Below are 19,485 nucleotides of genomic sequence, written 5' to 3'. Positions count from 1 at the left end.
TAACATATATGCAGATATATATTCTCCCAACCTATGAGAGAGCTGAAAGCTCCATTTTACAGATGAGGAAGCGGAGCCTTCTTGAAGCATTTGGAGTTTACTTGCCCAGATCTAAATGCTAACTTCAAGAAGGGCTGTCACGCTGATCATGATCCAAATATTTGTTACTTTGATAAAGAAACCACTCTCTTTTTGTGCTTTTGTTACTGGCTAGTCCCTGGAGTAATTTCTAGCAGTCTTGGCTATGCAGGAGACACTTACTGAGTGAAAATACTGTCGATGTTATTTTAATGAAATCCTTTTGGATTTTCAGTAATTTTTTCATATACTTATACTTGTGCCAAAGTTTTCAATCCCAGGATATATTAACGAACAGGAGTGTGCCAACTACCGAATTAACAGAAAATGTAGGAGGTAATCATTAGAACTCTGTTATCACATTCTAAGAAATCCAAATCTTAAAGAGTTTGTGTCTCCAGCTCTCCAGGGATGCCTCTCTCTTACAACAGGGTTGGGCAAAGTAATGCAATTAAAAGGTTAACTCTTGGCTTGCTGCTGGATTTTCTTTTCTTTTTCTATTTTTTTTAAAGCCTTATTGGAACATAGCAGGGCCATCTGTTTGTGTATTGCCTGTGGATGTTTCTCATACTATATGAGCAGAGTTAAGTGCATGTATCCAAGATGCGGCCAGCTAAGATTTGAAATCTCTATAGCATGTTTGACAACTCTTGCCAGGTTTTTTGACTGTAGTTATACTGCCTGTTTTTATTCTGGTCTCTCTCAAGGATCTTCACAGTAAATATGAAATTAATCCCGGTGATGCTTGTCTATTTATAAATGGGCATCTCTTTGACATGGATTCTTTCGATCCTTTTAGGTAAGTGTTGAGTTTTACTGACATTATTACTGTGGTTGGCCAGCACTGTGGTTGATATAAAATAAGACATTGTCCTGATTCCAGTATTTATCAAAATGCAAGTAATCACCTTGAAGATAAAGTCTTTCACTTTCCCTCTGGTGGCCCATGTTTCAGAGCATACAATTTGGGGAGACCTAGGAGACACTTAGACAAGTGAGAAAAACAAAACGAAGGTTTCCTAAGAAAGGAATTAGGGGGCTGGGGTGATAGGACAGCAGAAGGGGCATTGGCCTTACATGGCACCGACCTGGGTTCAATTCTCAGCATCACAGATGATCCCCTGAGTCCCACGAGGAATGACCCCTGAGTGCAAAGCCAGGAGTTAGCCTGAGAAGACTGCTGGGAGTGGTCCCCCAATCCCAAACAAAGAAAATTAGCTGGAAAAATATAAAGTTACGTGTATCTGCCGGAGAGGAAATTAGAACTTGTAGAAGGCAGGATGTTACTGATTTCCCTGGGTTTGAGAGAAAGCCTAGGAAACTTATTTATTTAGAAAAATAAGTTTTTATTTTTACAAATTTAACTATTGTGCCCTTACAGATTTCCCTTGACTGCTGTCCCGATGTCCCCTCCAGTCCCCCTATTGCTCCGCACCTCAGTCTTTCTTGCCACTCTTAGTACTTTAACCCAGGGCCAAGGCTTTGCTGTCATTTTAATGACTTCTTACGGCAGATACTTGGAAGCTAGTAATACAGAACAGATGTTAAGCTCTAAGCTGTAAATCGTCACCCTTAGTCATTAGATTTAAAGAGATTCTGGTCAATATACCTCCCTGCTCAAGAATTGGACTTGGGTACCCACAAAATTAGTCATTTGGAGAAACAAGCCTGTTCTTGCAGGACAGTATCCTGTAAATAAGTGACCAGAATGGAAGCAGTCACCAAGGTGTCTGGGTATCGCTGGTCAATTAGCAAAGCTACCTGGCTAAGAATTCTTTTAGCTTTTGATCAGTATGTATTTGTAATGCAAGAAACATGGCAGCCGAAGACCCTCAGGGTTACTCCTGACTCTGTGCTCAGGAATTGCTCCTGGCAGCCACTGGACCATTTGGGATGCTGGGATTTGAATCAATGTCCATCCTGGATTGGCTGCATGCAAGGCAATGCCCTACCTCTGTACCATCTCTCTGGCCCTTTTCTTGGCTATTCTAACTAGTGCTGTGATGAACATAATTATGTATACGTACGCACATATGTTTGTGTAACTCCAGTTTCCCTAGCACCATTTGATTTCTTCCTCCATCTGATGCCGTTTATCTGCTTTATTGTTAACTAACTTCCCCTGAAGCTGAGGGTTTACTTTTGGGCTCTCTCCATTCTATTCCATCAACCTTACAGACTTCTTTAATTCCAGTACTAACTACACTGTTTTTACTTACTATCGTTTTATAGGAGATTTTAAAGCCAGGGAATGCAGTAAGATGTCTTTTTTCTGCTTGTGTTTTGGGGCCCATCGGGTACCAGCTTTTTTTTTTTTAAGCGTAATTTCCACTTTCACTTTTTGATTGCTTATATGTGTGTGTTGTCTCACTTCTTTAATCAAAAAATATTGTTATCTTGTTTATGAAATAAGTTAAAGAGTTCTTATCTTTTGGGCCCCAGCAAACAGCCTGTTAGGAGCTTGCCTTACATGCAGTTGACCCAGGTTTTATCCAAGGCATTCCATATGGTGCCAAAAGAATTTCCAGGATTAATTTCTGAGTTCAGAGGCAGGAGGAACCCTTGAGCACTGCCAGGTATGGCACAAAACAAAACAAAACAAATAGTTCTTATTTTTTGTGTTAATGAGACTAATGTATGCTTATTTATATTTTCTTGCTGGTAATAAAAGAAATAGCAGCAAAATTTGTTTCTGATACTCTATACAAGTTCTTAGTGTTGTTAAGTGATTTTTTTTAATGGAAAATCAAAGTAAGCCATTTATTTTCTTTAAACTTCAAGTGTTTTGGGTATGCTGAAAGTGGAAGGGAAGATGATGAATAGCCTGCACAGTCTTGGGATCAATGCAGAAGATATGAGCGAATTTCTAAAATTAAACTCACATGTTTGGAGTGATGACTATGCATTAGATATCAGGCATTCTTCTATCATGGTAAGTGTTCCTGTATCTGTCATTCTAGAACAGCAACATAAAGTATTGGCAGGTTTGGGAATATTTTTTGGAATATTTTTTGAGCTTTTAGAAAGAAGTTGTGGGAATATAGGCAATACTAGACTCATCCCTTCTTCATCTTGTATCCACTTTTCCTTCTTTCTGCTTTGTTTCATTCTTCATAAGAACTAGGAAAATACTCTTCTGCCCCCCACCCACCCACCCAGCCCTGCCCAGTCTCATTCATGGTCCTTTTCAACAAGACAAATAAAATACAGATAAAACCAAAACCCATAAGAGAAATACCCACGTGAGCATCAGCAACAGCCAAATGTCAAGTAATGAAAATCTGGGAGGGCTAAAATAATAGAAGAATGATGATGGTCTTGTCTGGCCAACTTGCAGTGCACCCCCTACTCTAGCCTGAGTATTAATGCCCAAGTTACTTTTTAAAAAATATAACGCATCCTCCCTTTGCATAAAGCATAAAATCAGCCCTTAGAATGTTCTATAGAAGGTTGTAAATAGCTCTCTTTCCTTCCTTTTTAAACTGTACTATTCCTTTCAGTGTTGTACCTTCATGGACAGGATATAGAAGAAAGCATTTTTCCTTTCTGACTCCTCTTAACTTCTCATCTTTCTTCAGACTGCTCCAAACAGTCCTCCCCACAGGAAACCTTCTTAACTCTCCCAACCAGATAAACAGATACATTTTCTTATGCTCGGGTGTCAAGGTGTCCCCAGAATTATCCTCGGGTGTGGTGATTTATTAAAGTAGACTCACAAAGCTGGAAGATGTTATCCCCCTAGTTGCAGTTTACAAAGTCACAAAGCCAGAAGATGTTTCCTCAGAGTGCCATTTATGAAGAGCAAAAGAATCCTGGTAGAGGGAGGAAAGGCGGTGCAGTGAAGAACATGCGAGATTCAATGCGGGCCAGGACATGTCAGGTGCTACCTGCCAGGGAAAAACCTTGAGCTCAGGGGTCCAGAGTTTTCATAGGATATTTTAAAGATATGTCACCCGTCTAAGTTACCAGATCTTCTGAGAAGCCTCATATTCCCCACATGAGACAGTTCCTGTAGGATAGCTCTAAGCCAAGCCACTGCAGCACACATCAAGGCCTGATGCATGCAGGACACCCCCATCAGAACATTCTCTGTTGGGACCAGATTGATAGCACCAGCGGTAGGGTGTTTAGCTTGCATACAGCCAGTCGGAGATGAACCCGGGTTTGATCCCCAGCATCCCATATGGTCCCCCGAGCCAGCCAGGAGTATTTCTGAGTGCAGAGCCAGGAGTAAGCTCTGAGTGCCGCTGAGTGTGGCCCCTAAGCAAAACAAAACAAAAGAACATTCCCTACGCTCAATTCCTAGGGAGCTCCCTTAACATCCTTGGTCACACAAGCAGGTCCTTGAAAATACAGCATGAGCTGGCCAAGCTGCAGGGCTGAGTGTTTCAGGGTTATATTCTCTGATACTCCCTCCACAGATTGAACCCCAATGGAATTTCAGCTGTGATTCAATCTCGTCTTTGCTGAAATTGGGAATGCTGCCCAATGGTACCCTCTCCGGCTGCAGACTTTAAAGTCAATCAATAGCAAACTCTATCAATAGTTTTTCTTGAATGAAGTAAATATAGATTCCATGAGCCGCATACAACATAATTTCCCACCAGGAAACTCTGGATGTATTCAAGTTATTGCACAGTGCTGCATGACCATACTACCATCATAGTTTTAATTTTTTAAGTATTTGACATAAGAAAAGAAAAATCATTGTGTAACATAAGATTATGCACTCAACACTGGAGGAGACCCATTGTAATCCATACAGTGTTTCACTGAAGTGAATTCAAAGTGACAATAAACAGAGTAAAAAAGTCTTTTTCCCCAAAAAAATTATTTGTAAGATTTAATGTTTTATTTATCATCTAACCCATTTATAGTTAATCCTGCAGTGCCTTCTGTTGGAGTAGCCTCCCCACGTAGGAATTTACTTCCCCATCTGAGAACTGGGATCACAGCAGCGCCAAAGCAAAGCCTCTAAGCAGCAGAGGCCCCCAACTCAAGAAAAATGACCCAGTTCTCAATTTTTTTTGTCGAAAACAGTTCCAGCCTTGGGCCACAGGCTGTGACTGTGTCTTCTGAGCCCCGGGCTAGCTTCTGTCCTTGGCTGGAGTTGGCTGGATGTGGTTCTCCTTGAGCTCACTACCAGATGTCTTAAAGGGAAGAAATTGCTGCCCATGCCAGTAACCCTGGCACTGGCTGCCTTTTGCTTTAAGCATCTGTGTTTCTTGGCATTCATAGGAAAAAAAGCTGCGGGCATGGGTCATGCTGGGAAAGTGAAGGACATCCCTTGCTGTTCTGGAAATGTGGGAGAGTCCAAAAGTGGGAGTACCAAGGCTCCTATTTTAATGAGACAACCACCCAGATACCGCCCTGCTGCTGTCCCACTTATGGGCCTCCATGACAAGTCCAGTTTTGAGTAGTGTGTCTGCCCTTAAACTCCCCTTACTGTGACCTCTCACTCGGGTACCACCTTAGGTTCTGCCTACTATAGACCTGTTCTCTTGGGTGTATGTACATGTGCGACATTATCACATATGTTGTATTTGAGGGCCCAGCAGCAATCTTTCCCCCCGAGGTATCAGAACGGAGAATTTCCCATTTCTTCTTTAGTTTCCACTTCTGCTTTGGAATTCTTCTGCCTCCTTCAGGTCCTCCCACTTAAGCAAACCTTATTTGATTTTGGCTTTTCGAGCCCAGCATTATTGTCTCTTTCTGGTCACATTCTGTTTCTCAGGGTATAGTTTTGAAAAGTACCCCCCAGCAGCAAAGATAAATGTGCTTCTTTTCTTCTTTGCCTCCTGCTGGCAAGGAGTCTAATTTTCTGATTCTTAGCTGTTGCCTGGACCCTGCTTTTGCTTGCGCACAACAGATTATGTTGTCAAGCTGAAAAGTTAAAAACTTCTGATTTTGGGGGGCCAGAGAGATAGCACAGTGGTAGAGCATTTGCCTTGAAAGTAGCTGATTTGAACAGAAGGTGATTGAAATCCTGGCATCCCATATGGTTCCCTGAGCCCACTAGGAGCGACTTCACAGAGCCAAGTGTAACCCCTGAGCACCACAGGTTATGACCCAAAAACCTAAGAAAGAAAAAAAAACTTGTTTTTTATCATGGAATCTGACAAGAGGCTTCGTTCAATTTCATTTTTTCCCCCTCTATTGGAGTATTTCATCCAGGTTGTTGATCTGACAACTTACCTTGATGGGTGCCCTAGGCTTATAGCCCAAGCCTGAGAGGGAGGTATAGAAACATATTGCTTCCTGTAGTGCTGAGAGAAATGTTTATCATCCTTTTTTTTTCTTCTCAATCAGTACTCAGGGAACTGGGGATCATGACCAGTGTTCTTGGCCAAGCAGACCAGATGGATTTTTACTTAAAGATGTGGAATTATTCAAGCTGTGAAGGGTACAGACACACCCAGTGGTATCAGGGTTCAGACTTGTGGGTCCTGGCACATGGAACACTTGGCATCTCTAATCACAGAGTCATCAAGCATAATTTTTATGCCATTTTTAACAGAAGAGATCTTCATATAGCGATTCCCTTGTGAGGGAGGAAAGGCACAAAGGTAATGAGTGGCCCTCGTCACCGCCAATGCTGCATATAATGTGTGTTATGAATAATACTTGGCTAGTTTTATATTTAATCTCAAACATAGGAGATCATCTTCATTTTTGGTTTTTGAGCCATATCCTGCTGTGCTGTGGGTTTTTTCCCAGCTCTGCACTTAGGGATCACTCCTGACTGGGCTCAGAGGACCAAATGTGGAGCTAAAGATCCACAGTAGATTAGCCTAGAGTATGGCAAGTATCCTACTCATTAGATTATCTCTCTGACCCCAATTCAGAAAATCCAGTGTACAATTTTATTTGTCATGTGATGGAGTGAAATAGGGCTTTGAAATTGACTTGTGTATCATGCTAAGATAGTTGTCTTAGGTTTCTGGATTATTTTCTAGTGGATGAATGACTTAGAAAATGATGAAATGTATGCCACATGGCCTTCAAGTTGCCAGGAGCTTCTGAAGCCAGTATTCCCTGGGTCGATACCTCCTGTGAGGCGTAACTTTCATAATTTGGTGAGTTTGGAATTTTCACGCTTTGTGTGTAACTTTTATATAGACATATATTATTATGTTTATATTATATAGTACATATAATGTATAGTATATATTATTATAATGTTATAATAATAAAGCATTCTCTTGATTACCCTGCTCTTAGTAAGTATGAATCATCTAAATAACAAGAAACTAATTTTTTGAGGTGGCTTAACTACCCAAGGACCAAAAGCTAACAATGTCACATGATCTACCAATGATTTACTCTTAATGCATTTTGATATGCAATTTTATTACAATGTTTCTGGGTTACTTTCACATTTTCTCAAGACAACACATGGTAGACATTGTTTTCTGTGTCATAAAGAATTACTGGGGCCGGTGAGGTGGCGCTAGAGGTAAGGTGTCTACCTTGCAAGCGCTAGCCAAGGAAGGACTGCAATTTGATCTCCCGGTGTCCCATATGGTCCCCCCCAAGCCAGGGGCAATTTCTGAGCACTTAGCCAGGAGTAAACCCTGAGCATCAAAAGGATGTGGCCCCCACCAAAAAAAGAACTATTGAAATTCAGTGCATTTCAGATATAATGCATATACCCCTTAATCATCTAGTATATTAGCTCATTATTATGATATTGAACAATCAAAGCAAATCCTGAAATACTCACAAAGTACACAGGGCCTTATTTCTTTTTGACCTAAGGATGTGAATATCTTATTTCTCAAGCAACCTGAAGCAAGCTTTAATTACCGTATTTTCCGGTGTATAAGATGACTTTTGAAACAAAAAAAGGCAACCAAAAATCGGGAGTCATCTTATACGCCGAGTATATCCCGAAAAATGTTTCAATATGCCGCTAAACGAAAATTGTCTGAATATTGCCACAAACGAATTTTCCAACTCGATCCTGCGCCAATCACTGCCAGGCTGCTCGGACGCCTCTCTAACTCAGCCAGTCTAAGCAGGCTTTTTATGCATGCCAATTAGACAATGTTCTAGACCCGAATCTATACTGTCAAAAGCCTGCTCAGATTGGCCAGAGTCAGAGAGGAAGTCTATTACAGTATAACCTCTGAACTTTTGCTTGTTGTGATTGGCTCACTGTGGTACATACAGTTGCAGCACAGGAATGTTCTGTTTGATACAGCGAATAAAACCTATGTTTTAACTGCAAAATTAGAGGGTCATCTTATACGCCCGGTCGTCTTATATGCCGGAAAATACGGTAATGCCTTTTGGGGGAGGTGTAGGAAAAGATGTCAAAATTCAGTGTATGTTTTCTTTCTTTTTTAATTTTTTTTTAACTTTTGGGCTATCCCAATGTAATCAGGGCATATTCCTGGCTCTGAGCTCTGGGATCACTCCTGGCAGGGCAGGGCTGACCATGTGGGATGCTAGGGATTAAATCTGGGTCAGCCACATGCAAGACAAACTCCCTACCCATGGTACTATTTTGCCTGCCTCCTATATTTTCTTTTGTTTTTGTTTTGGGGCCACACCTGGCAGTGTTCAGGTACTCCTGGCTCTACTCTCAGAAATCACTCCTGACAGGCTCAGGATACCATATGGGATGCCAAGGTTAGAACCCAGGTTGGCTGTTTGCAAGGCAAATGACTGTGCTATCACTTCAGCCATGCCAATATTTTTTTTAAAAGAAACTTATCATGGAGAATTTTATAAATATTTTATTTTTATTCTATAAATATTTCAATTTCTGTTTTAAAAAAAGTGCTGGGAAAAGAGGAGGGATATTTTGATAATTAGTTTCACATATTATTTTTGATATTCAAGCTTCAAAAAGAATTCAGCTGTGAATTCTTTCTTTTTTTGTTATTTTAATTTTTTGGGGGGGGCACACCTGTGACTCGCAGGGGTTACTCCTGGCTATGCACTCAGAAATCGCTCCTGGCTTGAGGGACCATATGGGCTACCAGGGGAATCGAATTGCAGTCCTTCCTTGGCTAGCGTTTGCAAGGTAGACATCTTACCTCTAGCGCCACCTCACCGGCCCCAGTAATTCTTTATAATACACCTTACTGCTTTGCGCCACTGCTCCGGCCCCGTGAATTATTTCTTAAATATGTCAAGATTCTTTTAAGACTTGCTAGGAAAGTTGCATTTTGGATTTCATATTTTAAGCTTTAGAAATGATACCAAACTTGAATTTTAGAAAAAAAAATTTTTAAGAGTGATTATAGATCTTATTTTCTTTTAGGTTTTGTTTATTGATCCCACTCAACATTATGCCTTGGATTTCATAAATCTTGCTGTGCTCTTCTATCAACAAAAAAATCCTCTTCGGTAATTATGAATTCATAGCATTATACAGTTCAACAGAAGGTGGCCCAGCTATGGATTGTAGAATATTAAATGGCAGCTCAAAGCAGAGCTTCTTCCCCATGCCCTGCAGGCACTTGGTGGATGTGTGCTGGGAAGGGTCATATATGTTCACAGAAGACGGGCTCATACCAAGTTGTCTGGTCATCTTGTTGACCCCCATTACCTTCTCGAGAAGATGAGCTGGTCCCTTTGGGTACTTAGAGGTAGCCCCTATTTCTCAGTGGTTATGACAAAAGTACAAGACCTTTCTTGGGTCTGAGAGTTGACTCAGAGGACGGGAGTTGCCCAATTTGACACTGGAGTCCCAGCACCATGTGTGTCCCCAAGCACTGAACTGGGAGTAGCCCTACTGGCATGATCCAACACTGCCCACCCCCAAATTCCTTTCCCTGGGTCTTTTATTTACTTATTTATTTTGTTTTATTCCTGGGGAAAAAAATCTTTTGATAATGGCAACACCAGAAAAAGACAGGCAATCCAGGAGGGATCTGGTAGATACTGGTATTTTGGCGAATGTGCTTGATAAAGCAAATCATTTCAAACAACGGTATTTGAAATGGTACTATTTTCTCCTAGCTACTAACATATTTTGATGTTGGAATGAGGTTTTTCATGGTTCAGCTGTGGTTCAGAAGGTGATTCTGACTTTGTTTTGTTTTTCATCTTTTTTCTTTCTCCCCAGAATTGGTTTTGTGTTCATTGTTAATTCAGATGATGAAGTTGATGGAACAGAAGATGCTGGGGTTGCTCTTTGGCGAGTTTTCAACTATATTGCAAGAGAATCTAATGTAGCCCAAGCATTTAATTCCATAGCTCATGTGAGTCTATGCTCTGATCTTTGAAATGTATACAGTGTTTTTATTTTCCCTATTTTGACATTTCACAGGTTTTTTTTTAAAAGTTCTAAGGAGGATAAATAATGATGAATTTGATCTTGGAACTCTCAGCTGAAGTATAATAGTATTGTCACCACTTAGTTTAGGGCTTGTGGCTCTAAAAAGGGTGCGTAAAAAGGTACCACAACCACAGCTCCTCAACCATTGTTTTAATAAGGAATATTTCTTGAAGAAAACAATTTACAAAACAATCTCAATTTTCTAGCTTATTTCTGTAAATCCAAGGAAAATCACTAAATACCCCATGAATTCATGCTCTTAGAATATAGAAACTGTGTCTGTAATTGGGGACACACTTGGTTCCATACTGTATACTGTGGGATAAGTATTGGCATATCTCAGGCCCTTTGTCTTAGTAATGGATATGACTTTATTAAGTGCCTTGTCAAACTGACAAGCATCTACTGCGAGTCCAGCTACCTCAGTTTAGAGATAGTTGTGTGATATTGAGGAACTTCCAAAATCATCTTTGGGGCCGGAGAAATAGCATGGAAGTAGAGCATTTGCCTTGCATGCAGAAGGTTGGTGGTTCAAATCCCGGCATCCTATATGGTCTCCTGAGCCTGCTAGGAGCAATTTCTGAGCATAGAGCCAGGAGTAACTCCTGAGCACTGCCAGGTATGACCCAAAATACAAAACAAAAAAACAAACAAAATCATCTTTATCTTACTAGCCATCCTGTCAAAGGCATTAAATACAAACGTTTTTGTTTCAATTCTTTTATTGATCAAACCCTCTATGACTAAATTACTCGAAAGCCATCTTCTTTCAAAAAAATAATAACTGAGGGCCGGAGAGATAGTGCAGTGGTAGGACATTTGCCTTGCATGCAGCCGAGTTGGGATGAACCCGGGTTTCATCCCCAGCATCCCATATGGACCCCCAAGCCTGCCAGGAACGATTTCTGTGTGCAGAGCCATGAGTAACCCCTGAGTGTTGCCCAAAAACCAAACAAAGAAACAAAAAAATAATGACTAAGTCTGTATTAGAGTCTAAGTCTATTCCTGTAATTCTATTCATGTAAGTCTGTATCCTTTATTGTATGGTAGCTCTGTACACACAGAAATAACTATGTTTTCTCTTCCTCCTTTACAAACTTAAGCTTATAAAGAAATATTGAATGTCACATATTTATTGATAGTAGTACTTGCAATGACTGGGACCTGGGAACAATGGTAGGATTGAGGGGGGGTGTGGATGCTGGGACAGCAATAGGATCGAAGCAAAGGGGTGTGGACACTGGGACAGTGGTAGAAGGAGACGAGTGCCTGGATGGAGGGTGTGGTACTGTAATAGTTCATGTCTGAAACCCAACTAATAACAATTTATCAGCCACAGTGCACAAAATAAAATTTTCAAAAAAGATTTTTAAAATAAATACTAAATAAATGCTAAATATACTAAATAATACTAAATAAATGTTTCTTAAAAGAAAGGTAACCTAGGCCAGACAGATGGGTTTTATGAATTAGAGCACACGCTTTGCATGTTGGACACCCCAGGGTTCAATTCTTGGCCCTGTCTGGTTCCCTAGTACTATACCAGAAATAACAGCCACAAGTCACACTCTTTTTTGTGTCCTCTTCCCCCAAAAATAAAACATAGAAAAAATGTATTATTTTGTTATAACCCAAACTGCCTCTTTAGATAAAACAAATTGCAGGTTTTACAAAATACAGATTTGTAATATTTCTTTTTTTTTTCTTTTTTTTTCTGGTTTTCGGGCCACAGCTAGCAGTGCTCAGGGGTTATTCCTGGCTTTGCACTCAGAAGTCACTCCTGGCAGGCTCAGGAGACCATAAGGGATGCCAGGGATGGAACTGGGCCTGTCCTGGGTCACCCACATGCAAAGCAAATGTCCTACCACTGTGTTATTATTCCAGCCCTTTAACTGTATTTTTAAAAGCTAAGGAATATCCACAAAACCATTTTTATAAGATGAGTTCCAATTAAAATTACTTACCTGCAAATGAGGTGCATTTACTCATCTGTGTATGTATTTATCATGCCTAGAACATAGAGCTCAGAAATGACACATTCTTTTCACTTGCAAGCTAAGGGACAGAAAACAAACTATTCTGAAACGGATTTAATTACTAGATCTTTATTTTCACAGATGTACAAAAAAGTGAATGATCAGAATTTGCTCACTGTAGAGAATGTGAAGAAAGTTCTTCGAGACCAGTTTCCTAAAGCAGATGTCGGGGATATTTTGGGAATCCATTCGGTGTATGATAATGAAAGAAAGGTGAGCTAAATGGGAATTTCAAAAAAAAAAAAAAAGCATGACCCAAGAAACTCTTAGAATATTATGAATCTCATGATTTTCATATCATTGACTCAGGATCTGGGGTTTTAGCCTCAGAAAGAATGGAATGTCTGATTTAGGAATGACACAGTTGTCAGAACAGTGAAACTCCCTTAACTCCCTTTATTTCAGACCACCTTCGTGCAAGTCAAACACCCTACCACTGTGCTACCACTCTGGCCCCTTAAGCTGCTATTTTGGATGGAGAGGTCACCCAATAGGAAACCATAGAGTAGGTTCATGCTGTGCTTCTGGCATCAACTTTGCCCTCGAGGTCCCAACTCATATAGATATTCAGCCTTCCGGTAGAATGGTGCATACACCTCTTAAATCACAAATATCTAAAACCAAGCCTATTACCTTTCTTATAATTTTTTGTTTATATTTTATTCTGCAAAGCAGCAGGGTGATAAGCCCAGGTCTTCTGAGCTAGAGTCTCAGAGATGCCCTGAAATAATTCTTTTTCTTCAGACCTTTCTAAACTATCCAGTCCCAGTTGCTCTTGGTTCTGCCAGCTAATTCAGAAAGGACCTCATTCTTTCTTTGCCTCTAACTCAGCGACTTGGGTTGTGAGCCTTTGTTTTTTAATTTATTGTATTTATACACTGTTTCTACATACTATCCCAGTCTTTTCTTGTCATTATTGCCATAGTGGTTTATTTTAAATGAGTAACTCCCTCATTATTTTGTCATGAACTCTTTTCTGAGATGAGCCAATCATCCATGCTATTCCTGGATTCTGGATTCTCCACTTGTCTTTAGTGTAGCTTTCTCTCTCTTTATCATAGAGATATCCTTAGGATCGAGTTTTTCTGTCATTTATATAAACTCATAAACCTCATGCACATTTAAGTAATAATTTCAGACATGGTATGGTCAAGTGGTTACAAACTCAGTATTGGGGGCTGCCAAGATAGAAGAGCCTAGAGAGTACCTGCCTTGCACATGGCCAATCCAGGTTCTGTCCCTGATGGCTCTCAATTTCTTATTTGTCAGTATGGCTTTGGCTATCAGGGGCATGCTTTTTCATTTTTTAAATTTTTATTGAGCCCAATCTGAATTACAAATCTTTCATAGTTATATTTAAGGTACATAATGACAGTAGGTAGGGCATTTCCTACCACCAATGTTGACCTCCCTCCACCACTATTCCCAGCATACATCCCATATCTCCACCCTTAGCCCCTGGACTGCTAGTGTAACAGGTCCCTTTTGTGTATAGCTTGTGGTAGTTTGGGTCTTTTGATTCCATTTTCGTTGACTTTGAATTGAGTATTTAGGTCTAGTCATTTTTATTTCCACTCAATGCTCATGAGACTGCTTTGCCCTATCAGAGGTATTTTATGTTTTCATATAACCTTTCTGGTTGACCATTATAAATCTTTGAAGAGTGTCATCTGAATATAAATGAGGACTTTAGGTCAGATGGTCTTTTTGATGCTATTGATACTTATAATCCATAAACATGAACTATGTTCCACCTGAGGGTCTTTTTCTATCTCTCAAGTGACTTACAGTTTCAATGGTACAGATGACCAACATTTTTTGTTTAATTAAAGAAAAAAATGTTTTATGTCAAAGGTCATCATTCTGCAGCCTAGTGAATGTATTCACCCCTCTGCCCCCCAATAGCCCAGCCTGCTTTTCTAAATACAGTTAGAAAAGACACACTTGGTGTACTTTTTTTTTGTCACCTACTGTGTCTCTTGACTACTTTTGTGTGTGCAAGAACTTCAGAGTTGAACAAATGACTCCCAGATCCTCAACTGTGTACGGTTAAACCCTCTCTAAAAAAAAGCTATTTGTCCTATAGAACAAATTATATTTTCTTTATGTAATCTTGGGAAAATAGAATACAGAAAAAATAGTTTAAATAAGCAGAATTTACATATTCCCTGTGGCATATAAAGCTGGGGCAAGTTTTACTTGTGTCCTTTTTTTCTCAAACATTCACATTCCTCTTCACTCATTTATCTGTATTTTTTAATTGAAAAGGGAGGAGCAAGCTATTATAAGATGACCGGTCTGGGCCATTTGCCTCAAGCCCTTTATAATGGTGAATTATTCAGTGCTGAAGAGTTGAATATCAAGCATTTAGAAATGGCTGTGGCTCACAGAATGATTAATACATTGATATATTTACAACGGGAAGTCATCACGGTATGTATGACTCATGAGAAAATATACAGTAAATGATACTTATAGATGGCTCTTTATTAAATTTTTAAAATTTCCCCCTACTCTGATTTTTTTTTAACTTTTTAATTTATTGATTGGTTTTTGGGCCACACCCAGTGGTGCTCAGGGGTTACTTCTGGCTCTGCTCTCAGAAATTGCCCCTGGCAGGCTGGGGGACCATATGGGATGTCAGGAATCAAAAAGGGTCCCTCCCTGGTCGACCACATACAAAGCAAATGCCCTACCACTGTGCTATCTCCCTGGCCCCTGATTTTTTATTAATTACCTTGTCTTCAATATACTGTTAATGGTAGTTTCATGTGGACAATGTTCCAAGGTCACACACACTATTCCAGAGTATCAACAACCCTTCACCACTATTTCTATTGCCTTCCTAACAGCTTTTTTCTTTAGGGCTCATTAAATGATGGAACAAACACAATTGATTTCCTTATGGCAAAGAATAATGTCATACCCCGTATTAATCCTCTGATTTTACACAACAACCAGAATTACCTTAATTTAATATCAACATCAGGTAAACGAATCCTTTCATATACTTTTCTACCAATAGCCTGTTGAGTTGTGAGTGGTTTGTTAGTGTGATACTTAACGTTTTCTATGAAAAATTTTAGTGACTGCTGATATTGAAGATCATTCCACTTTCTTCTTCTTGGATTCACAAGATAAGAGTGCTGTCATTGCACAGAACATGTATTATTTGACCCAAGAAGGTAATGTGAAGATTTTATTTTTTCTGAATTTGTCCCTAAATTTTAAATCTAAAGTATTTTTGATATTTAAAAGTTCAAATCTTTATAATTTTAATAATATGCATGCATGATATATTTTTACATGATGATATTTGAGTATACCTAGGAAAAACCAGGTTTAGCTGGAGGATTTGTCTTTAATTAGGATATAAGGATTGGGCTGAGAAAATAATGCTACTGTCCTGGCTGATCATATATACAGAGGAATTCATCTTGCATTAAAGACTATTTGTAATATATTCAATGCTAAATTAATTCTCTGATGGCTATCATTTGCTGTAACATGATTAAGATATTAAATTGAACAGTACCATTTGACACCTCAGTATACTTATAGATATGACTATATACTTAGAAAAGGTGATTTATTTAATGATATGCTTATAATCAAAGTAGGTACTTGACCCTCCTTTTTAGTATAGTTAAAGATGAAGGCTACTTCAGATTTTTTAATGCATAATATTCCTTTGTTCACCTGTTTAAAATAGTAGTGTAAACTAATAGAATGTATGAATGAAAAGTATCATTCCATGGGTCAGAGGAAAAAGAGTTCTCACTCTGAAGAAAAAAGCATTCGGATGTTCAATTTAGGTGTGACTTCCCAACCAGAGAAGGAAGAGCAGAAAGAGACATCTTTGTAAATAATGTTTTCTAAATGTATTTGAAATTTTATTTTGGAAATAAAGAATTATGTAGTCAGAAGGGTCCACAGAAGGAGGGGCCATCAGACTTGTTTAGCTGTGCATTGTTTAGACCTAGGAAGGTCATTTCAGTTCCATTTATTTGTGAGATTCAACTCATTGTTTGGAGTAGGTCACACATGGTCAAAAAATAGAAAACATTTTTCCTAAGTCGTAATGAGGGCCAGGCAGATATTTCAAGGGACTGGGGTGAATTAAACCACTTCCTTGTGATGTCAGAATTTAAAATGGTTTCTTCCTTTGGATTCCTGATTCACAAAACTTTCTGAAGTTAATGACCAAATTAATGTTGATATCTTGAGATGAATTGAATCAAGCCAAGTTGTTAGGTAACAGATAGCATGAAGTGAAAGAATGATGAGCTTAAGACACTTGCCTTGCATGTGGGAGGCCCTGGGTTTGATCCCCAGCAATGCAAAAAATAAAAATAAATGAATTGTAAGATAATAAAAATACATCTATATCTACTCATAGTTTTATCTAGTATATATATAATTTTTTAACAAATATAGCAAGAAGACACTTTTGATCCCAATATGGAATAATATAATTGACTGGATAATACAATTGTTTCTTCAAGGGTCAAAGTGATATTATGGTGGGTAGGGTGTTGGTCTTTACATGTGTCCAACGCAAGTTACAATGCCCAGCACTCCCGATTGTCCCCCAGAACACTACAAGGAGTGATTCCTGATTGCAGGTGTCAGGAGTAACTTCTGAGCACCACTGCATTTGTCTCAAAAACAAAAACAACAACAAAACAATTGTCTCTGATGGTAAACGTGATCCCACAGATGAGTCCCTCAAAAACTAGTCTTTCTTTTTGGTGTTGGAACTTATAAAAGTCTTACATAATCATTCACTAACTCTTTGAGCAGTTTTAATACATCTGTTACTTGGTGAATAATTTTTGTATTTTTTTTGTGTTTTTTTGTTTGTTGACATTGTTTTGGGGCCATACCCAGTGGTGTTCAAAGATCACGACTACCTCTACTCAAGCATTACTTTTAGTGGCCTCAGGGGATCAGATAGGATGTTGGGGGTTGTACCTGGCTCAGCTGCATGCAAGGCAAGTGCCCTACCTGCTCTACCTCTCTCTCTGACCCCCTAGCATTTCTTTTTCTTTTGTTTAAGTTTTGGGGTCACACCTGGCAGCACTCAGGGTTGACTCCTGGGTCTATGCTCAGAAATCACTCCTGGCAAGCTCAGGGGACCATATGGGATGCCAGGATTCGAACCACCATTCTTCTGCGTGCAAGCAAACACTCTACCTCCATACTATCTCTCCAGCTCCCTCTTAGCATTTCTTACTTTAATTTCAGAAAAGCTTAAAATATTTTGTTTCATTCATTAAAAATGTCTCCTGCGTGCTTGCTTCGGCAGCACATATACTAAAATTGGAACGATACAGAGATTAGCATGGCCCTTGTGGAAGAATGACACACAAATTCATGAAGCATTCCATATTTTATATAAATCCTGAGAACAGAGCCCCGTGTAAACCTTGAGCACTAGGGGTGGCTCCAAAATAAAAAAAAAAAAAGAAAGAAAGAAAAGAAAAGAAAAAAATGTCTCCTGCTATTAGTCTCATTGACTCAACTATTTGATATTTTCAGGTGACAATGGAATCTCTGCAGTTACTTTCTGGATCATTGCTGACTTTGACAAACCATTAGGAAGAAAACTGCTTGATAATGCATTAAGGTACATGGTGAGTTACTAGATATTTTTTGGTTTTGTTTCATTTTGTTTGATGTTGGAGTCTTGAGAGGATATTTTCCCTTGGAATGGCAATTTGTTACAATTTTTAGGAAATGATACAGAGACTACCATGCATCAAACACACATAAATTTTCCCTTTTTACTTGATAGAATATTGTGCTAAGGAAGTTAAAAAGGTGACCAAGATCCAGACTCCGTGTAAAACAGGTCACTTTGTGCAGGACAAAATGGAAAGGAGAAAAGGGGAGGGGAAAGGAAAGGAAAGGAAATGAGAGGAGAGGAGAGGAGAGGAGAGGAGAGGAGAGGAGAGGAGAGGAGAGGAGAGGAAAAAGGAAAGGAAAGGATAAAGGAAAGGAAGGGAAGGGGAGGGGAAGGGAGGGGAGGGGAGAGAAGGGAGGAGAAGGGAGGAGGGAAGGGGAGGAGAGGGGAGGGGAGGGGAGGGAAGGGAGGAGAAGGGAGGAGGGAAGGGGAGGAGAGGGGAGGGGAGGAGAAGAGAGAAGAGAGGAGAGGAAAGGAAAGAAAAGGAAAGAAAGGGAAAGGAGGGGAGGGAAGGGGAGGAGAGGGGAGGGGTGAGGAGAGGAGAGGAGGGGAGGGGAGGGGAGGGTAGGAGCAGGTAGGGGAGGGGAAGGGAAGGGAAGGAAAGGGAAAAGGAAAGAAGGGGAGGGGAGGGGTGGGGTGGGGAGGGGAGAGAAGGGGAGAGGAAAGGAAAGGAAAGAAAAGGAAAGGAAAGGAGAGGAAAGGGAAGGAAAGGGAAGGGAAAGGAAGGAAGAGGAGAGGGGAAGGGAGGGGAGGGGAGGAGAGGGGAGGGGAGGAGAGGGGAGGGGAGGGAAGGGAAGGGAAAGGGAAGGGGAAGGGAAGGGAAGGGAAGAAGGGGAAGGGAAGGGAAGGGAAGGGAAGGGGAAGGGAAAGGAAGGGGAAGGGAAGGAAAAGGAAGGGGAAGGGAAGGGGAAGGAAGGGGAAGGGAAGGGGAAGGAAGGGGAAGGGAAAGGAAGGGGAACGGGAAGGGAAGGGAAGAAGAAAAGGGGAAAGGGAAAATGAAAGAGGAAAGGGAAAGGAAAAGGAAATGCAAAAGGAAAAGAAAGAAAAGAAGAGAAAAGAAAAGAGAAGGGGGAAGGAGTGGAAAAGAGGGAAGGGAAGGAGAAGAGAGAGAAGAGAGGAAAAGAAATGGGGAAAGAAAAGAAAAACAAAAATAAAGAGAGAAATTCCTCTTGGGCAGACTAGAAGGCCCTGTATGCCTAAAGGGTAAATCCTCTAGAGTAATGAAAAAGAAAAGAAATTCCAAGATACCCATCCATGGGTGAACATGGCCAAGATGAGGTTTCGGAGCCAAGTACAGATCTCAGTAGGGGATTGGGAATGGGAGTGGGGGGGGTGGATGTGGCCTCTGGACTGTTAGTGCAGCTTCTGAGGGAGGTGGGATCTTCAAAGAAAAA

General features: G+C 40.1%; 1 protein-coding gene and 1 non-coding gene across 2 annotated transcripts in view; both read left to right on the top strand.

Annotated features, from left to right (window-relative positions):
• The window catches only part of UGGT2 (UDP-glucose glycoprotein glucosyltransferase 2), a 128,457-nt gene that overhangs the window by 49,515 nt on the left and 59,457 nt on the right, over window positions 1–19,485 (top strand). Inside the window, exons 11-20 of the mRNA XM_049778517.1 lie at window positions 786–877; window positions 2,860–3,010; window positions 7,035–7,154; window positions 9,350–9,435; window positions 10,157–10,292; window positions 12,487–12,618; window positions 14,674–14,838; window positions 15,271–15,394; window positions 15,492–15,590; window positions 17,947–18,041. Of these exons, the coding sequence (XP_049634474.1) occupies window positions 786–877; window positions 2,860–3,010; window positions 7,035–7,154; window positions 9,350–9,435; window positions 10,157–10,292; window positions 12,487–12,618; window positions 14,674–14,838; window positions 15,271–15,394; window positions 15,492–15,590; window positions 17,947–18,041 (1,200 nt within the window). The remainder of the gene's footprint in view (window positions 1–785; window positions 878–2,859; window positions 3,011–7,034; window positions 7,155–9,349; window positions 9,436–10,156; window positions 10,293–12,486; window positions 12,619–14,673; window positions 14,839–15,270; window positions 15,395–15,491; window positions 15,591–17,946; window positions 18,042–19,485) is intronic.
• Window positions 17,698–17,801, top strand: LOC126017089 (U6 spliceosomal RNA). Its single transcript, XR_007498762.1, has one exon. It is a non-coding gene; the product is annotated as a U6 spliceosomal RNA (small nuclear RNA).

The sequence above is a fragment of the Suncus etruscus genome, chromosome 8 (assembly GCF_024139225.1).
Source record: "Suncus etruscus isolate mSunEtr1 chromosome 8, mSunEtr1.pri.cur, whole genome shotgun sequence".
NCBI classification, from domain to species: Eukaryota; Metazoa; Chordata; class Mammalia; order Eulipotyphla; family Soricidae; genus Suncus; species Suncus etruscus.
This window is presented reverse-complemented; position numbering and strand designations above follow the sequence as displayed.